We start from the raw sequence: 19,452 nt of genomic DNA, 5'->3' as shown, positions 1-19,452 counted from the left end.
CTGTAGACACTTTGTCTTAAACTCCAGAGAAGAATCCAAATCGGGCAAGTTGTGAACAAGTTTGGAAGTGAGATGTGACATGAAGAAGTCAAAGTTTATGCAGATATTACAGGGTAATGTTCAGTAAGATTGAAAAAGGAAAACATATTATAGTGCTATTTTTGTTGAAAACCCCCCCCAAAAAGATGGTTGGACTGTTTATCACGCAGAGAGATATTAAATAGTTATCATTTGTCTCATTTAATCTTTGCAAGAATACGATAATCGACTGAAAACGTTAAATGACACGAATTACAACATGCCAAAGACCATTTGGCATACTTGAAACGCTGTCCAACACACTTAGGTGTACAGTACTTTTCTGGAGTATCGGGATCTTACACAGTCTAGTAGAGATGGGTGGGTATCATGAAATGCTGCCAAGAATGCAGACAGGAACTTTCAGCCCGGACAGGCCAGCATGGCCAGATGGTCTGAGACGGTGGTTGAGAAAACTCTGGTCTTACCTGCTGATTTTGGAGTGAACTTGTCCCTGTTGGCAGCGCACACGGCCAGGAGCCGGTAGCCCAGGTCCAAGTCGTAGCCCTGCTGTGCTGCTACGCGGCTGACCACCTGAACACGACGACAGCATGCAGTCAGGACAGTATCAGATATTCTGTTTTTATGAGGCTCATTTCTACTGAGGAAATAACTAAAAGAAAAACATTAGCACATGTCAGACATCACATAAATATTATGATACTGTAAGGCTGCGTATAGACATGTAAAGACATAGACATGTTAAATACACATGGTGACAGTCAATCGTGGGATGTATATGTGCCTGATTTTTATAAATTGAATGCAGAAAACATTCGGGTTTTTAAGAAAATATATTTTTTAATCACCGGTTCTGCACCAAAAGCTCTTCTTCTTATGGCTAAAGTGTTCACCAAATTTCACTGAAATGTGTGACCTAGTTTTAGAGATATCCTGCTAACTAACAAGCAAAAATACAAAAGACAAATAAACAGCAGTGGATATAATCTACTTGGCCAAAATGATAATATTGTTCTGAAATGAGTATTCGATTCTAATTTTCAAAGCACCGTTGCATCCACAGATTACTTCAGAAAAGTACATTGAATACAGGCCCATCCTGGAAGTTAAATTCATCAAAGGACTTAACATTTTGTCTTGACATTTTCCCAGATTCTGACTCTTGCATAAGAGCAAAGTTTGGCAGCATCAAAGACCCAGTTTAACTTAAAGGATAAAGTCACAACAAGTTTATCAGTTCCATATGAGTTGCTGGAGAAACTGTGGCCTCCAGAGCAGCGTTGCCCACTGAGAGGAAACATTAAGTGAAACATCCACATGCCACGGGAGGTGATGTAAATCAACCTTATGTGGCAGACGTTGTTTTGATTTACCATCCCCATTATCAGCTCAAAGAGATCCGCTCAAGACATTTAGACCTTTAGGACATGAGGCCTGTATGGACCAACGTGCCTCACTGGAGACGGATTCTTCTCCCTGCCTGGGTTTTCATAGCCACGATCCTGCTGTCACACTCCGAAGTTCAAGACGAGCCCCGAGGTAGTACAGCTGAACACTGCTCCCTGCACCATATCATTATCTCCTGTAAGTATAGTCTTGATGTGACACCAAAACAAAGTATGGTATATCTGGCCTTTATTTATAGGAATCCTCCATTAAGAAGAAGATATATGAGTATAGAATTGAAACTTATGAGGGACGTTTTGCTAAATGGTAATTCTAGTGTAAGAAGCTACAACAAGTGGTTCTAACTCCAGGACTTAAATTGTACACAGTCAGTGGAGTTGTGGTGCTGGATCTTCCACCATACAGTAGTCACTCATTTTTTTCGGCCACTTAGCCGTCGCGAGGCAACTGGTGGCTTACGGCATGAATACTGCAAAGTGTACGTGAGAAGGGGGGAGACACTAGAGGGCAGCAGAGAGTCAGCATAGCACCAGCAGCTGGATTTAAAGTGTGGTGACGTCATCTCAGACTGGAAATTAGCATTTACAGTATATTTATTTACAATGACCGCATTCTTTCTCTATCAGAATCAGAATCAGAATCAGAAATACTTTATTGATCCCCGGGGGGAAATTGTACTCTAACCTTAACCAAGTGGTTTCAGTTGCCTTAACTTAACTATATTGCAGAGAGAGAGAAATGAGGGCATTATGTTTTTCCTCTTGCTTTTCTCGTTTGCAGTGTTTTGAATAAAGAAATGCAAAACCAAGTGAAAGAGATGATGAGAGAGAGGCTGCTGAACTGAATGCGCTGGCAGGAGGTGCGCTCCAGTAGCCAACGCACAACAATCACACAGAGGAGTACAAAACAAAGCAGCCCATGAGCCATGATACTCCAAATAATCTAAATTGTCTTGCTTGCAGTGTGAATACTGCATAGCAAAAAGGGTGATTCAATCTCCTGGTGAAACTCCAGGAATAAAGAAGAAGAAAATATGCTATTAAGATGATTTAAAAGACAAATAACGTGGTTTTAAACACCCTTTAAGTTTTTACAGTCAGATATGTTTCGTAGTTCCCTGATTTTTTGTCCAATTTCAAGAAATCTCATCATGTCATTTTTGCTCACCCGATCGGCAGACTGTAAATTTCTCTTGATGACACAACATTCAGCTGCTTGTAGAAAGGTTTTATTTTTCTATGCAGTGTAGCCACCTGTCTGACATCACTGAATGCCACTGTTGAGACAGCGGTGAGATACAAACATGCAGGCAACAGGGTGAAATGTTTACCAAGACAGTCTGAGACCGGATAATTTCACAATCACATCAGATTCTCTTTGCTCCCTGCCAGTGTGGCTCACGCTCAGGTCTATACAACCCATAAACTAAAAAGGAAAAGCCTTGAGATTTTCACGGCAGGAAACAAATTGAATTGGCGAAATGGAGGAAAAGGCACCTGCTGCTGCACATTAAAGCAGTAACACAAACAATCCCTTGAATGGAGGGATGTGTCACAGCGGTTTCACTGTGGTGCTCGAGTACAAATCTCTCGGGTTCCTTCGCTTGCTACAGCCACGCTTGCTCGACGGGGTTACAAATTGCGCCTAACAGGAGCTATATGTATCTCTTATCTACTGCTGGAGGCAGTATGGAAATGTGCAAGTAAAAGAACAGTATGGCCCAAGGTGACAGGTGAGTGACACATCCATCCATCCAGTCCATCCATTGTTCTACCTGACTGCCTGTTCTGTCCAACATTTCCAGAGGGGAAACATTCATTTAGTAGCTCTACTGTCTGGATTGACACAGAATAATAAAGAGGATTTTATTGAAGAAATACACCATTAAAAATATATCTATCAAATAATTGTCATTCGTGATCAACATAAGCTATCGTAGTTGCACAAAGCTGAACAGCTAACCGTTCTAGCAACATATGCTGTGTATTTAGGCATAGTTTGGTTGATGAAACACCCCTCTGTTGTCCCTCTGAATGTTCAACATGTTTCAAAGACTATTTCTTTAACAAAAATATACCAAAACATGTCTAAATGGACAGCTTCCATTTGCCGCTTCTGCAGTTAGCTGTTTGTCTTTGTTTGCACGTAACTAGCTGCATTTGCTAACAATGGTTATGGCTGGCAACAAACAAAGCTGTGTATTTAGCCATATTGTTTCGGAAATATGAGCATTCGACAGCAGAATACTGCATTAGGAATGGTTTGAGAAGTTTTTTTTAATGGACATTTTGATCCTTTTCACCATGAAACTGCATTGGAATCCATTGTACCTGCTGTAAATCAGCTGCAAACTTTTCAGAGCCACCTTTTAAACCTACAGAGGGTAAGTGATACACATATGAAATATTTGGTGGAGACATTGAACATGAGAGAGAGTGTGAAGGATTCTTCAGGCTACAAGTGAATATTTACCTCTTTCCACAGTTTAGTGAAACACTGTCTGATTAGATCAACTCAAGATATGCAAACCTTCCTGAAAGCTACTCAGATGCATTCTGTGTTTACAGTATCAAACAACAGTCAAGTCTTTTTTTCCAAATGTCATGGGACACTAATTATTCAATTAATCAAAAGCCCCTTGGCATTTAAGGGAATTAAGGGCTTTGTAACTGTATTTTCCTATAAGCACTGATTGCTTTGTGGTTTGAGGACGTTGCACTCATTTTCGTGTTCCAGTGTTCCGACTTCATGAGCCACAGCACAAAGTGTAACTGAAGTCCCTGAAAGGTGACTAACTCTCAGTAGTTTCTACAGGGTGAAATGCTTTTTATTTTCCATTGACCTCAGTGAAGATCTGGCAGCTAAACATTAGTTCCCTCGTCTCCCTGAGGGAGTTCTGGAAAGAGCCAATGCAGCAGTTGTTTCAGCGGCCCTTTCATTGTCCTTGAACCTTTGAGTATGAGGCTGCAAAGAGGGGGGGTCGTGACTGGCGACTTACCGTTAGGCATCCCATCAGGCTTTGCTCGAAGGGGCGCTGGAAGGCTCTTGGGTCGCCACACCAGTCCAGCAACTCAGTCGCTGCTGTTTGGAAATTTGCTGGATTTTGTAAGTGCTGGAGGGCAAAAAAAAGGGACAAGTTTGGGAATATGTTAGAGTCCAGTAACATTCAAAGGTCACTGGGAAACAGAATAGAGATTATATCATCATTAAGTTACCAATTTATTTATTTATTTGTGGATAATGGATCAGCATAGTAAGACAAGATGAGAAGGCACTGTCATAAAACCCAACCAGTCCTCCATACCAAATAGATAGATACCAGATGCCACCAAATAACACCAAAACATTTAATCAGTATGGGTCGTGTACGGGAAACATGTAAAATAAAATAAAATAATAAACACTGTTAAATAAAATTGAAACACAATCAAGATGTTATGCATAAAGTTGAGGAATGACAGGATAAAAAAAAAAAGATGTTCTGGCCTGCATACATGAAAGTTGTGACGTGGTGATTTAGTCATTAAAGGTATTAAAAACTAATACTAACACTGTATAAACTGCAGTTTTGCTAATCTCCAGTCTTTCAATTTCCTTTAATAAAAAGTTTTACAGTTTTATGTCAGAAATCGATTATGAACATCAGACCTCAAAATCTACATCACACCAATAACATGATGAATAATTAAAAGCACTCAGAGTGGCTTAAAAGACAACAGCATTTTTACGACCACATTTCCCAAAATGTATCTTATTACACTTCAGATGACTTATGTTGTCGGTTTAAAGTATTAATGCGCAGGGCTGAAGGGGTATGTCCCCATTAGACTCATGCTTCTTCTTCACTCTCCCCAGGTTTCTATAGCACTGCCTCGCCACTGAGTGCAATAAATCTCCCTGTATGGCTGCATGAATACCCGAGGACCCCTTATTTCACCAGCCGGCCCTGAGCTGTGCTGTGACTTTATCTGACAACAGGCTCCTTGACCTACAGGCACCCCTTTATGGCATTCATTCCCCAACTGGAGCCGGCAGCCCACTCGCTAACCCTGTTGTATGTCTTGCTGTAGAGCAACAAAACGAAACTGAAAAATGAACCTATCTGGGTCGCCTCATCGGACTCACTGTTGGTCATTTCTTCTCTAAAAGCTTTCAAACCTCAATATGAATCACTTCATACAGAGAAGAGCAGACACACCACCTCAACTCTGCAGCAATCTATTGCCTTTGGAGAGATAATGCACACAAGCCTTTGCAGTGCACTTGTACAAACCAGGAACAAATGGACCCCCACTCCACGGCATCAAAGGTAAACAGAGAGGTTTGTCAGATTAAAGTGAATGGCTGCCTTCTTACCACGTCTGTGTGCTTTGATTTCACTGTCAGGGAGAAAAGGAGAAGAGGAAGTGACAGTGGTACAGTCACTACCTCGCAGTGCTTTTTTCTTGTTTGCTCTTTAGGGGGCAGCAGAGGTCAGGATTTGATAAGGCAGCTTTCATATCAATTCACAAAGCCGGCTTTTGACAAGGGCCGGATGAAACCAGTCTTGTTTATTTTATGTTCTATCCGCGACTGTTACCCACTCGCCCAACATGTCTTTGTTGGGGGGGGGGGGCTAAGGCGAGATGTGGTGGGTTTGCTGAGCATGTAAAGTCTACTGGTGGATAAAGTCTCCTGGAGAAACACACACATCCACAGATGCTAAATTTAGATGAGACTGGAAGCTAGACAACACACGCAATCAGTGCACCAAGGATAGAAAGGGGGAGGAAAAGGGGGAGAATATGTAGAGGGGAGGGGGGAAAAACACACCACCAACACTTGGGCTTGAAGTGATTACTGTTCTTTGCACTCAGAACAATTGGTCCCACCAGTGTGGCTGTCACATGGAGAGCTTGGCACTGCCACGCCACAGATGTTCCCCCTTCTCCGGCCAAAATCCACCAATCAAACCTAAACTAGTGGCCAAGAGACCCCCTCACTCCCCCTCCTTATCCTCGTCCCCTGGGTGAGAATGATCCTCCAACATTTACACTCCAGTCAAAGCTTGGCCGAGTTCGAGGGAAACAAAAATGGACAGGAACTCGCAGTGTCCTGAGAATACAGCTTTCTTCAGATACAATCATCCTCTGTAGTCACGTCTGGAAACAACTTGATCTGCACATCTGCAGCTAAACTGAATGTGACAGCGCACGCGATCTGGCAAAGACTCTCTTCCCTTTCAAAATCATAGCTTTTGGTTTTGCTGCTGTTGTTGACGCCCCAGAGCACCGAAAACATATTAATGGAGACAATTAACCCTGGAAAGAACCTAGTGGCAGGCAAAAACAGCTGCATAGCCGTGCAGCGCAGCAGCAGCAGTACAGAGAGGGTTGTTTTCCAGTTTATCTTGAAATATTGATGCTTGCAGTCTGAGGAAGTGCTCCCACAGCGAGAGGAGAGCTCATAGTTTCCGCCAAACCCCCGTACGTATCACTGGAGTGGAGAGTCTGACAGCAAACTGGCTTCCCCACAGTGAGAGGAAAACTACTGTCTCTGAAATAGATACCAGCAGTATCACGGAGCCCATCTTCCCCAAAGTGTTCACGATGGTGCAATTCCAGGATGGGAGAGGAAAACAAATTGCCGCTGAGAAACTGTGTGTTGCGGGTGAAATCAGATAACTGCTTTTATGTATCATTTTTTAAGCATCCTCGTCTGTTTGGAGGTTAAACAAGTGAACATATTTATTTTGCTCTTTGAAAGTTATACACATGTTCCCTCGAGGTATTTAGCACCACCTGCACACATCATAAGGAAACGATCACTATCAGTATTGTTTACCTTTTCTAAATTATGCTTTTAAATAGTGAAAATTGGCCATCACAAGTTCCCGGAGCCTAAAGGTGACACCTGTCTTGTCCCGCTAAAAGTCCAAAACCCAAACATAACCAATTTATAATGATATAAGACAGCAAAATCACATTTCAGAAGCTTTTGTCTGGCATTTTTGCTTAATAAATGAGAAAAATGATTAATCAACTATTAAAATAGTTGTCGAGTAAATTCCTGTCTGTAGACTAATCAGTTAGTCCACTAATTGTTTCAGCATTAAATTGAATAATTCATTTTATAAGCTGAAATCAAAACAAACCTTAAATCACACAGGGGTTGGATGTTGTCATTGACTTCTACCTATTTACTTATTTTCTTAACACTAATGTAAAGTAAACCAGACATCTGATGGATTTTAGTGTACTGGAGTGAGAAATAAGCATGTTTTCATAGTTTATGAAGAGTTTGGTCAAGTTGTTGTTTATAAATCACATTATTGCAATTTCACAACAAGACGGTAATTTAAAAATTACCACCGTAATGATTTCTGATTTAACTTTCAACCCATGATTCAATCAGGCTGACAGATTCCAATTTCCGCTACTTTATCATCGCGCTCAGCAGTAATTTATCATTTGAGCAACAAAATCAATTTGTTCCCCTGTCCGCTGCACTGGCTGGGAGTATTCAGACAGACATGTCACATCTCCCAGAAAACAACAACACAATGGAGGAGGCTTCATTTATATTCCTGCTCCACGTCCGTATTGCCTTCGAGATGCCAAAATTTCAGCATGTGCACACTTTCAATTAAAGCAAACAGCTGGATTGGTTTACAATATTTCCTTAATTATTTTAATGGCTTGGATATTGGACAATGGGGAGCAGGGGGAGAAGATAGTGAGTTAATTGTTCTGATCTCCCCTGATGATCATCTTTGTGTGCGGGGAGGAGAATAGACGGCTGGCTGAATGGGCTCACTGCTAGTCTAATTGGCAGGACATAAATGGTATTTATTATGCGGGCCTTCCAAACCCTGATTGTCTGCGGCACAAAGCTGCCTCTATTAGCAGGGTGCTGGCTCTTACTGGTTGGTTTGAAATGACCCGGTGTTTAACCATTTATTAGATGGACTGGAGGCCTCCTTGTATGCCATGGATCTCTCTAATTGGCATGTTTACCCATGTGCTGCTTCCCCCGGCCGCTAACATTGGGACATGTTTGTTTAAATTTTTGCCTTGCGGGGTTAATACATTTGACCCCGCAACATTTGAACTGTTTACACTTTTGTGTTAGACAGATGCAAATCCCTCTTCCTGATCTGTGAACGTCCTTTACAGAATAATTCATGAGCTGTTAGCAATACAGTGCTTTTATAGAATCCAATTTCACCTCACATATAACTAAAGAAGGAGTGGATATTGAATATTTAATATCCTGCTGTGAAGAAGGTAACCAGATTGAGGACAGAGAGTGTTTACCTCTCCCTACCTTATTACTTACTTAAGGACATCAAAGCCTGTCTCTACACATAGGGGCTTCCCTCTGTTTGCTCCCTAAACACTCGCCCTGTCTTGCTATCTGCCTCACCCTGTCTCTCTTTCAGTAATAGCTGGGAACTCCCTGCCGAGGGTAAAACAATTTGCCACGTCCACACTTGTGTTTAAGTACAAGCCCCATGCATTGTCCCGAAGGCCTTGTGATGTACTTTTCAGGAGGTGGACCTCAGCACAGAGCCACAGAAACAAAACGGGCCGTCAGTTAAGAAAAGAGATCAAAGGGAAAGCCCTGTAGCCCGGGGTTACGCAAGTATGTCTGTTTAATTCTGCCAGAGATTCGTCCCGCAGCAAACGGTAGAGAGAGCAGAACAAAAGGACTTGCTGGGAGTCAGCAGTGGTGGAGAGAGAAAGAAGGGTGATGATGGGGGAGGGAGGGGAGCCTCCGCTCTTTGACCCCAGTCAGTAACCTGACTCACCCCACAGTCCTGATAATAAGACCGAACAGATGATTGTGGATGTGTGTACAAGCACGATCTTAAAAAAGGAAATCCAGAGTGATAGTTTCCTACCTTTTTTCTGTCAACGGCAAACAGCCAAAGTTTAAACTAATTCTTTCTCAACCCACTGAAGATCCTTTAACACTTAAACTTTGTTGCACCAATTGGTGGAAGAAGTACTAATATCCTTTAATTACTCTTCTCACTGCAACATATGTCCAACGCACCATATGTTATGTTACACCGCTCATCTGAACACTATACTGACAAAAGCTCCATCTCCACCAAGCATCCACCTGTAGTTATTTTCCTTGGGGGGGGGGGGTTATTATTGTCACTCCCCACTCCCTGCTGTGCTGAGCCTCCTCTGGGGGGAAGGACGAAGTCGGAGCCTGGATGTCAAATATCAGCGCTGTACATACTCTATGTTTACATAACAATATGTCCTACGGCAAACTGAAATTAAGTGGAAGTCATAATACCACAGAGTATTTTTACACAGTTTCCCTCTGTGCAAAAAATGAAGTGCTCAAGTATGAAAGTAAAAGTACTTATATTTGGATTAGCCCGTTAGCCTGTTAGCACAATATATGGTGCATGTTCCAGGTGGAGCTGAGTCTGACTATTGCATTGTACTTTTGGGGAGGTTTACTACACTGTCAAGGAAATATATTGTATATCTAGTTTGGGGAAATCCCCTGAAATTCCAAACTAGAAGTTAATGTAAGAAGATAACATTTTCCTCTCTAGTTTCAGAAGTTTCTCTTTAAAATGCAAAAATGCATCATTATCAAGATAAAACAGCTGTTTTTCAGAAAACCTGGAAAGTTGACCTCCCCCTAAAATAGTCGGACTAAAAGTAAAACGTTTCCCAAAAGTACCAATACCTCAGTATACGTAAGATTTTACTTAACTACAATACTTATGTAAATATACTTAGGTATGTAGCATACATTTTCCTGATGTGCCTTATGTTTCAAGCCCTCACATAAGGTAGCGACCTGGTAAATCAGACAACACTCACCTGTTTGATACACTGCAGACGGTCATTGGTCTGCTGTATGTGTCTGTCCATCGACGGAATCGAGTTCATGTTGATTGTCCCTCTTCGGCCTCTACCTGCCAGCCATTAAACTGCAGCGTTCTGCAACAGAAACACAGACACGTGTCAAAGCTCGCCTCTTCCCAGGGAAGCTGCCAATCCCATCACCACCAGGATATTGCAGTTTAGAGTGTGTATATGTGTGTGTGTGTGTGTGGCGCTGTGAGCTGTGTAGGGAGATATTGATTTGGCAGGTGACAAGCACCTCAGAATGCCCAAAGGATGACATTCCTCTCAGCTCCTTGTGACACTCTTAACAAGCCCTGGCGGTTGCCCCGAACGCCACCATACACCTTCGGAGAGGACACACTGGATGACTTAGAGAGGATGTCTGACCATGTTTAAAGCACCTCGGGGTGAAAATGAACAGAGGTAGAGGGACACACACACACACACACACACACACACACACACACACACACAGTGTAGAGTCTGGCAGCATTATCTCAGAAAACTACATGAAATCCTTCCATCCTGGCCTGTGAGAACATTAACTTGGCATGTGGTGCTCTGTTTACATTACTTAGCCATTATGTAATCTTTGGTTAACAATTATCTGTTCCCTGGGCCCAGACATGCTCTACATTTCATTTCTCCCTCCTCCTCCCACCGCTCTCCAGCTACATAAGAGTTCCTCTAACAAAACCCCTTACAGTGCACTATTGATTTTGGAGCAGCAGCTTATGGAAAACCTCTTTCTCTCCATTTTTTTCCCCCAGACGAATAATTTTTCACGGAAGGCAAACAATAGGGCTGTGATCTGACATGCTACATAACATTATCACAAGGTAAAAAGTATTACAAGCTGCATTAAAGGTTATCAATTTAGCCAGTGGGGCCCTGATTTAATGTTGCATTCAACATCAAATAAATATCACACCCGGGTGTCGGCTATAACTCATAGTGACCAGCAGCTTCATGTGGGGTAAGTGAGTTAATAAGCACATATATGGGTGGTGGTGGAAAGCGGACCCCTCCTTCTTCACCCGTCTTCTCACTCCCCCCTTCATCTCATCCCGTCTCAATCTTTCATTCTTGCTACTGCAGGGGCATCTCTTCCTGCGGTGCATCATCTCTCACTCAAACACTCGCCCCCATCACTCAGACCCCTCCCACCCCCACGCCATCTTTCTCCATTACCATCACACAGTGAGAAATTTCACTGCACAAAGTACCGGTGAGATGAGGGAGAGAGAGGAAAAGAGAGAGTGAGAGGAGGCAGCATGCTGCACCATACTGATAATGCTCACTTAGGGGTCTCTAGCTGGATTTAACGGTAGGGCCAGTAATCTACTCCACTAGACAGCTAAAGAGCTTTTATGCTACCTATTGGAGCTGCTCATGCCTGTACTTGAGAGGAGAGAAGGGCACACTAGTGCATTCCTCTCCATAAATTAGAAAGCTCATAAAGAAAAGAGACATCGGATCGGAGGAGTTTTTCCACTCAGACTCTCTTTGCAGATGAAAAGTATTTGTTTGTTGACATTTCTGAAGTCTCACATAGGTGGACTGTTGAGACTTGAGGGAGGTCTGGGCTCACCAGTTGAACACCTTTGGGACTTGGCAGGATTTTGGGAGGGTTGTAAATATATGTGTCATATGTATAAATTTGGTAATTTGAAGGCATTTACGACCATGAGTCAACAAAACTGATTCAATATATTCTTTTCTCGAATAAGAAATGTCCTGATTTCAAGAGACTATCTGGTTAATAAACGAAATACATTAAACAAATCATTTAAAAATGTATCATTACCACCACTACTAGCATAGAAATATTTTAAGTATTTTCAATGAACAAGAGAAAAAATGTCACCCTAAGCGATAATATATGTTCATGCGCTGACTTTCTTTACATCCCTCTGGTGTTTGCTGCCATAACACCCCCCTACGTCCCCTCCCCGTGCCAGCTGATACTGAGCTGATCCTTGGCAAGGGCGACCCTGAACCATTGTACCCCTCAACCACCAGCAGGTGTCTCCCTGGCCCTTCAAAGGCCTGGCTTGTGGTACAAAGAAGGCGGAGCGGTGTTGCTTTAAGCCTTTACAAGCTCTACAAATCCTCAGCTGCTGCTTCCTAACAGGGCCCACTCAGCCCGGCACTGCCTGTCTGACCTTGTGGTTATTGATGAGCGAGTCGACCTGCTCTCTCCGTCTCTCTTCCCTCCTGCCCTTCCCTTCGCGCTCTCTCCCTCCTTCTCTCTCTCGATGTCATCTCTCTTACCTCCAACAGTGAGTTAAAATGAGGGGAAAGAAAGAAAGAGGCTGGGCTGCCATTCACCACCCCTGCTTCTTTCTGTTAAACACACATTGTAATGATACTTCTGACCTCCCTGCACTGTGAAGCCTGCGTCCACATACTTACATTTATTTTCTTCCCAAGATAATTTTAAAACGTATAAAATGACACTGCTGGGGAGTAATTTAATTTTCAGATATTCACTTGTTCTAATTAAACACTAGTCCTTTGTTATATCTTTAATGACTAACAAGAGCCAAATTAAAGATTAAACCCGCGATGCTGCGGAGATACGACAACAGATGCAATTATGAGCCTTCCCCTATTTACATGCTCTTTTCTATCTCACAGATTATCATTTATTATTTTCTCTGCGACATTACCTAATGTGAACTTATTTGCCTTGATTCAGCAAGTTACCCCAGAAATCCTGCGGTACGCTTTCCACTGTGTGCGTGTGTGTGGGGGGATCAGTGCCGATACATCCGTTACTTGACCTTAATTTACTAAACAGCGTGGCAGGCGTTACACAACAAGTTGAGGGCTGTAGATTCCTGCACAGCAAAAGACACATGGGGGGGGGGGGTGTAGGTGGGATGGCGAGTGGGAGGGGACGAGGGAGACCAGCTTTCCTTCCCTATTCAAGGGGGAGCTAAAATATATGTATTGAGTGGGAGCTGTAATAAAACGAAACGGGTGAGGAGATGCAGGCTGGGAACAAATATGAAAGGCAGTGGAGGATGGCGGCAAGGTGATGGAGCACCACCGGAGGATTGGATGAAATTATCTCTTTATAATCAGGGGGCTTCTGCATGGCTGCCTCCTCCATTGCCCAGTGACAGATGAGGCCTACCTCTTCAAATGGGCTTTTCACAGTGCTATCAGCCTACCTCTAGGGTAAAACAATGTTTTTCTTCCCCCCTTGTACCACCACTTTAAAAGCTTTGTTTCCACACGGAACCCCACGGAGGACAGGATTGTCTCCCGTCAGACAGGGTCCATGTTTGTCTCATTACGTGATCATGTTACATAAGTGTACCTTGAAAAGAGCTGCGGATTTAATTTGATGACAAAACTGTGCCACGACGGGGACTGGAAGATGGTGACGCTAAATAATGTTGAATGAAGACGCTAAAGCAGAACATTATCTCCAGTAAGTAAGAGGGATTGCTTTTTGAACTGTCACAGTCGCACAGTTTGGAATCTAAACATTTTTTCAGACACCCAAAACCCAACCTTCAAAGAGAGTTTCTAGCCTGTTAATGTAACATAGACGAGTTGTGCGCCTCTGCTCTGCAGGATGAAAACAGTCTGAGGGGGAGAAGAGTAGACAATGATTAGCTTTATCCCACCATCACAGCAGAACAAATGGATCACGAACCCTCGCCGCTTTACACAGTCTCTCAGCTGAGCTGTCAAGGCACAGGGAAGTGGTAAACAGATTTAATTTATTCATATAAATGGTTTGTGAACCAAAGCAGTCAGGCTACTCTGGGGCCAGGCACAGTGCTGCTAAAAGGATATTTCCAGTTTATTACAGCGTGGGTCTTATTTTTGTAGTCTTGGCTATTGGTTATGATAACATTGTGCTCAGTAAAGTGATTGTTAAGTTCTGGGAACATGGTGACAGCGCTACAACAAAGTCTGACAGGGCAAGAAAGAGCCGCCAGACAATCAGACAGGTTGTAAACAAGCCAACAGCTTAGCCAGATTATCTAAAATAGTAGGAATAACAGGAAAACAGTGCACATCTACGGCAAGTACAATAGGTCAAAGTTGAGCCAGGATGTTAGTTTGTAAACTGTAATGGATGTTGACAACAGACAGTTTGGGTAATAATTGTACCGTTCACCTTTGTTTTCTCCTCCAAATAAGTTTGTCTAACCGGGGGGTTCGTTTAAAATATGTACGATCACCGCTTCGATATTGCTGCATTCTCAGACCTCAGCAGTTATCTTGGTGATTACAGTGTTATTATTATTGATAGGAATGATGTTTAAAGATCCCATCCAGACATATTTTAAGATATATAGTGTAAAAATACTTTGCTTGGAATAATCATTTGTATCCGATATAGTTTTTACACAGAAAAAGTTAAATTACCTAGTTAAAGATTCCTTCATCTCCTTCTCTCCCAGTGAAATATACGTGATCTATGAATATGCAAATATTTGCCCTTCAAAAGTTCAACTGCTGGACAAAAAATGTCTCCTACTTCACTGAAAAGTCCACTCTCAGAGTTCGTGTGCTGGAGATTTCAAGTTTCCACACCCCACTTGTTTAAGTTGCATATTGGACCATGATTGGCTTCCAAACTGGTTGTGACAAAATCACCTTGTATGTACTCATCTTAAACTTAAACTGAAAGACTCAAGGGTTAGCACATAGAAACAGCCTTCTATCGTCAAACTCTGCGCATACATCTTCTGCAGAGTGAACGTCAAACATCCAAGAGAAGCAACAATAATTTTTGAGAGGGATGGGACTTTAAATACACTGAACTTGTGCTTTAAGGGCGACACAGATGCAGCGTTTGAATAGAGACACGTTTCCTGCCTCAAGAGTGACTCGGCCGAAGTATCGTACACAGGCAGAGAGTTGGAGGGTGGCTGCAGGAGTGGAAAGACAGCAAGCCACGCTGGCCACCATCCCGACACACACACACACACACACACACACACACACACACACACACACACACACACACACACACACACACACACAAACAAACAAATACACAGATCTTCTCACCTTCCCTTGAGTGCTGGACCGGCATCATGATACCATAACAACACCCTCAGTCACTCCTAATGTGCTTTACAACAACACTACAGGCAGGGTGTTACACCTCCGCAGAGCTGTGTGAAACACCCCCCCCCCCTCAACCAACACACACACAGAAACACACACACCTCACTAATCGAAAGCTCAAAGTAGTGCTGACACTATTAAAAGGGAACGAGGTGGCCTGAGCGGAGGAATCAGCATCACTCTCGCACCTCGTGGGGACACATTGAGACGCGCTGCTCAAGGTGATCGCGTCCCTGCGTGTCGTCTATTGTAGGTGAATTAGGCAATAAAGGACTAATCTGCGCCATCATTGACTAGGGCTCGGCTGTTTGCAGCACTTGCTTAAGGGCGATAAAGATGAGGGAGGAGGAGGAGGGGAGGAGGAAGAGAAGGGGGAGGAAGCATCTCTTCACCCTCATGATTTTAATGAGCTCTGATTCCGAGATATGTCTTGTTTTCTTCCGACTGTCGGCCGAGGCCGGCGTGAAAGCTCCCCTTTAATTATCTCAACATTGTGGAGACGCTGTTTTCTTGCACTAAGGGAGGGGTGTTTAGTTTGGAGAGGGCAGCTCTAGGACTCCAGGTGTCCGCCTGGTTCTCTGCCTGGTAAGTGGCCAGGCAGGCAGCGAGGACAAAGCTGTGTTTGTTCGACGGAGGAAAAAGCAGAGAGGATGGAAATGTGTACGAATCGGTGCCGCTTCCATTGTTGCTTTACAGAATGTGCCATAATCCTCGGCAGGCTCCATCCAGAGCTGGCACGGAGGATAATATGAGCTGCCTCCTGCCTGTCCCACCTCCCTGCTCTGCCTCCCCTCCCCTCAGCCCTTCTCCATCACCTCCTCCTCCCTTCCCCCCATTTCTCTGCTGCACACACATATGGACACACAGCCACTTGAGTGCGCGCGCACACACACACACACACACACACACACACACACACACACCCTCACACCTCCCCACATGGCTCCTTAACAGGCTTGGGAATGGATTTCTTTTATTTAATGTGGTTTGGTCTGCAGCTCCAGCGGCAACCGTGAGCAAGGGTGGGCTCGCAGTTGTGCCACTCACTCACACACATTCACACACACATACACACACTCCAGGAAGCCCTGCTGCGTTGGTCGCTGTTCACTGATCTCTCCCTCTTCCCCTCTGTCTTTCTCCATCTCCCATTCTCCCTCTAACTCACTCCACTCCCTCCTTCTCTCACGCAGACCCACATTCACTCCCTCCCTCCCTCCCTGCCCTCTCACTTTTTTTTTCATGACAGCTCACATAAGCAAGCCTCCTGGATTCCTGCGGGAGCCCCACATTCAGTACACAGAGATTGTTCAGCCATCAGGCACATCTGCAGCGTGATTAGAAAAGCAAAGGGAGCATGGTGGTGGGGGGCAGGAGGGTGGCGTGGTTGAAGCCCCCACCACTGCTGCTGCTGCTGCTACAACCCCCCCAGCGGCAGCAGAAGAAGAAGAAAACAGAGGGCCAGGGATCATAGAGGGGCCTAAGCAATATCTCCTCTCTAACCAAGTGTAACGTTTCACCAAGTCTCAGAGGCCTATCGCCGCCTGCGATAAAAAAAAAAGAAAAAGGACAAAGGCAGATGGGGTCCAGTCTCTCTTCACCACCAAGCCCCCACCCACCCTCAAACTCGCCTGGCTACCAGAGCAGGCAAAGGCAGAGGAGATGGTCCTAGCTACATGCAAACATGAGGAGCGTCATTGTGCACGTCTCCTTCTCCCGTTTGCCCTCTACCGCCTCCTCCAAACAGCTACTCTTTTAATTTCCTTCCACCCATACACTAATAGCAGGGGAGGGAGTGGGGGGTCAATTCCCCCGGGGCGCTGGAGGCAGTACAGATGAGCCACATGACTGCGTGTCGCCTCCAAAGAGCCCCACCAAATGCAGAGCAGCGTGGCGCTAACAGCTAGCCGGCTAGCCTCGCCCTCTCTCTGTGCGCCTGCCTGTGGTGCTCTATCAGCCTCACCGCTCGCTGCCAAGCTCCCCTCTCTGCTCCGCAATCCTCCAGGAATTTTGTCGGCATGTGATGATGATGATGATGATGAAACCAGCGAGCCAGAGTGTAAACCAGCACTAACTGTTGCGATATGAGGTGAATTCGCACTCAATATCTCACAAAGAAAGCCGTCACTACTACCCTCAACCTCAGTCTTAAAAATTGCCTTTGATTGTGAGCACGGGGGGAAAGTCAAAGAGGCATTTTAGTTCCATTTCGGTGAGTGATATTGTTGCCGTGTAGGTGCTGACACTGTTTTAGACAACTTGTGAGTGAGTGTTTTTCCTTTTTCCCCCTCCTTCCTTTCTCTGCTTTCTTTCTTTTTTTTCTGCCAGTCTCCTGGTTTATTATGCATTCAGCTCATGTGTCCCTCCTGTGAGTGGCTGTTCATTTTCCACATACCACGCTTAATCCGGCCAGCTAAAACTTTGAAATAGCGGGAGCCGCAGACGCAGCCGCTACCCAGGAGGAGCCATTATGAGGTCTGTGAGAGAGAGACTGATAGCGCGGGGGGGAGGAGTGACAGGCGAGCTGCAAGATACATGGGAAGGAATTCAAAGAAGGCTGAGAGCAGAACACGAGGGTGTGCGTGTTTGTGTGTTCGCTGCCTTGCAAGAGCGTAAGGTGTGCGGGCAGTGGTGATAAGTTAGGGGCGGTTGTGTGTGTTTGTTGGCATGTGTGTGTGTTTGATGGGGTTATTGGTGTGGGCAGGGGGATGGAGGACCTCCTTGTCTCCATTGTGCCGCTGACCTTTGGCCTTTTTGTGACTTTGAGTGAATGGGAGGAGGAGGAGAGAGAGCAGAGAGTGAGAGGGAGAGATTTTAAATAGTGCATGAGCTCAACCTGCCCAGACACTGATGGACAGCAGCAACATGAGCTTTCTCTGTTTCACCGAAGACGCCTGAGACTCATAACGACCTCACTAACATCTCTGTTTTAAAATATCATAAGCAGAGTTTCTGGATTCTGGCTGCAACTAATGACTATTATCAATAAATCTATCCATTATCGATCAGCCGATTCATTGTTAATAATAATAAAAACAGTGCCCATTACAATTCCCCAAAGACACGATTATATTTGTAGACTATTCTCGCTGTCTTCTCACCGTGCATCCTGTCCTACACCCCACAGACCTGCATTAGGATCCTCTAACTGACATGGCTCATAAAGATATTTCCATTTCATTTATCTCTTTTTTTTGAGTATTAAAATTGTGTTTTTTTACATCATCCCTCTGATCTCATTTGTTTTGTGGATTGTTTAGTTCATGTTTTAAACATTTTATCAAAAGCCTGCGTCATATATTCTTATGTTTTACAGCTGTCTTGGTCAGGATATTCTTGTAAGATATCTTTAATCCTTATGAAGCACTTTGGTTAAATCAAATCATTAAAGTTAAATTCATAAGCAATAAAATACACCATGGCTAAATTCAATACACTCAGGGGATTTACTGCTACAGCCTTTCTTGGTCTGGTATAACCAATATAGCTTATGGTGGCTAATGTTAGCTCGAATTAGCTGTGTAATGGACAGAGTCAGAGTTAGCGGACTTCACGACTCCACTCTTACTGCCACACTATGTTTTATCATCTAACATTATCAATTGCAAAAGTTAGATAGTCTCTCTTTGAATGAATACAAAATATTACATACAGAATTTCCACTCTTTTCATTAACTTTCTCACGTTCTTGTGTCCAAACTTTCAAGGACCTGCATCCTCTCCTGCACCTCCACAGACCTGCATTAGGATCCTCTAACTGGCATGGCTCATAAAGATATCATTTTTATCAAATCAGCAGATTGTTTGATAACCTTACTGAGCGGACTGATCCTGTGTTAACAGCTTGCTCGTATCTGCAGCCATCGGCCCCTCCAGGGAGAAGCCTCTCATTCCACAAATGTGCTCAATTAAAAAGAGCAGAGTGCTTAGAGAGGGGCAGCGAGGGGCCATTCCCTGCGCCTGTTTGATCTGGATTTCCTAATTGGTCAATGACAACACATTACCAGACAGGCGGACGCTTGATCCGCAGAGAGGAGGCTTTTGA

At 44.0% G+C, this 19,452-nt stretch overlaps 1 protein-coding gene across 1 annotated transcript in view; it reads right to left on the bottom strand.

The window, feature by feature from the left end:
• LOC139303206 (zinc finger MIZ domain-containing protein 1-like) overlaps positions 1-19,452 on the bottom strand; it is a 75,832-nt gene that overhangs the window by 25,266 nt on the left and 31,114 nt on the right. Inside the window, exons 2-4 of the mRNA XM_070926942.1 lie at positions 10,281-10,400; positions 4,445-4,558; positions 507-612 (exon numbers count right to left, since the gene is read on the bottom strand). Of these exons, the coding sequence (XP_070783043.1) occupies positions 507-612; positions 4,445-4,558; positions 10,281-10,349 (289 nt within the window). The 5' untranslated portion in view covers positions 10,350-10,400. The remainder of the gene's footprint in view (positions 1-506; positions 613-4,444; positions 4,559-10,280; positions 10,401-19,452) is intronic.

The sequence above is a fragment of the Enoplosus armatus genome, chromosome 20, assembly GCF_043641665.1.
Source record: "Enoplosus armatus isolate fEnoArm2 chromosome 20, fEnoArm2.hap1, whole genome shotgun sequence".
Classification (NCBI taxonomy): Eukaryota; Metazoa; Chordata; class Actinopteri; order Centrarchiformes; family Enoplosidae; genus Enoplosus; species Enoplosus armatus.
The sequence above is the reverse complement of the archived record's forward strand: the minus strand, read 5'-3'. Positions and strand labels throughout refer to the sequence as shown.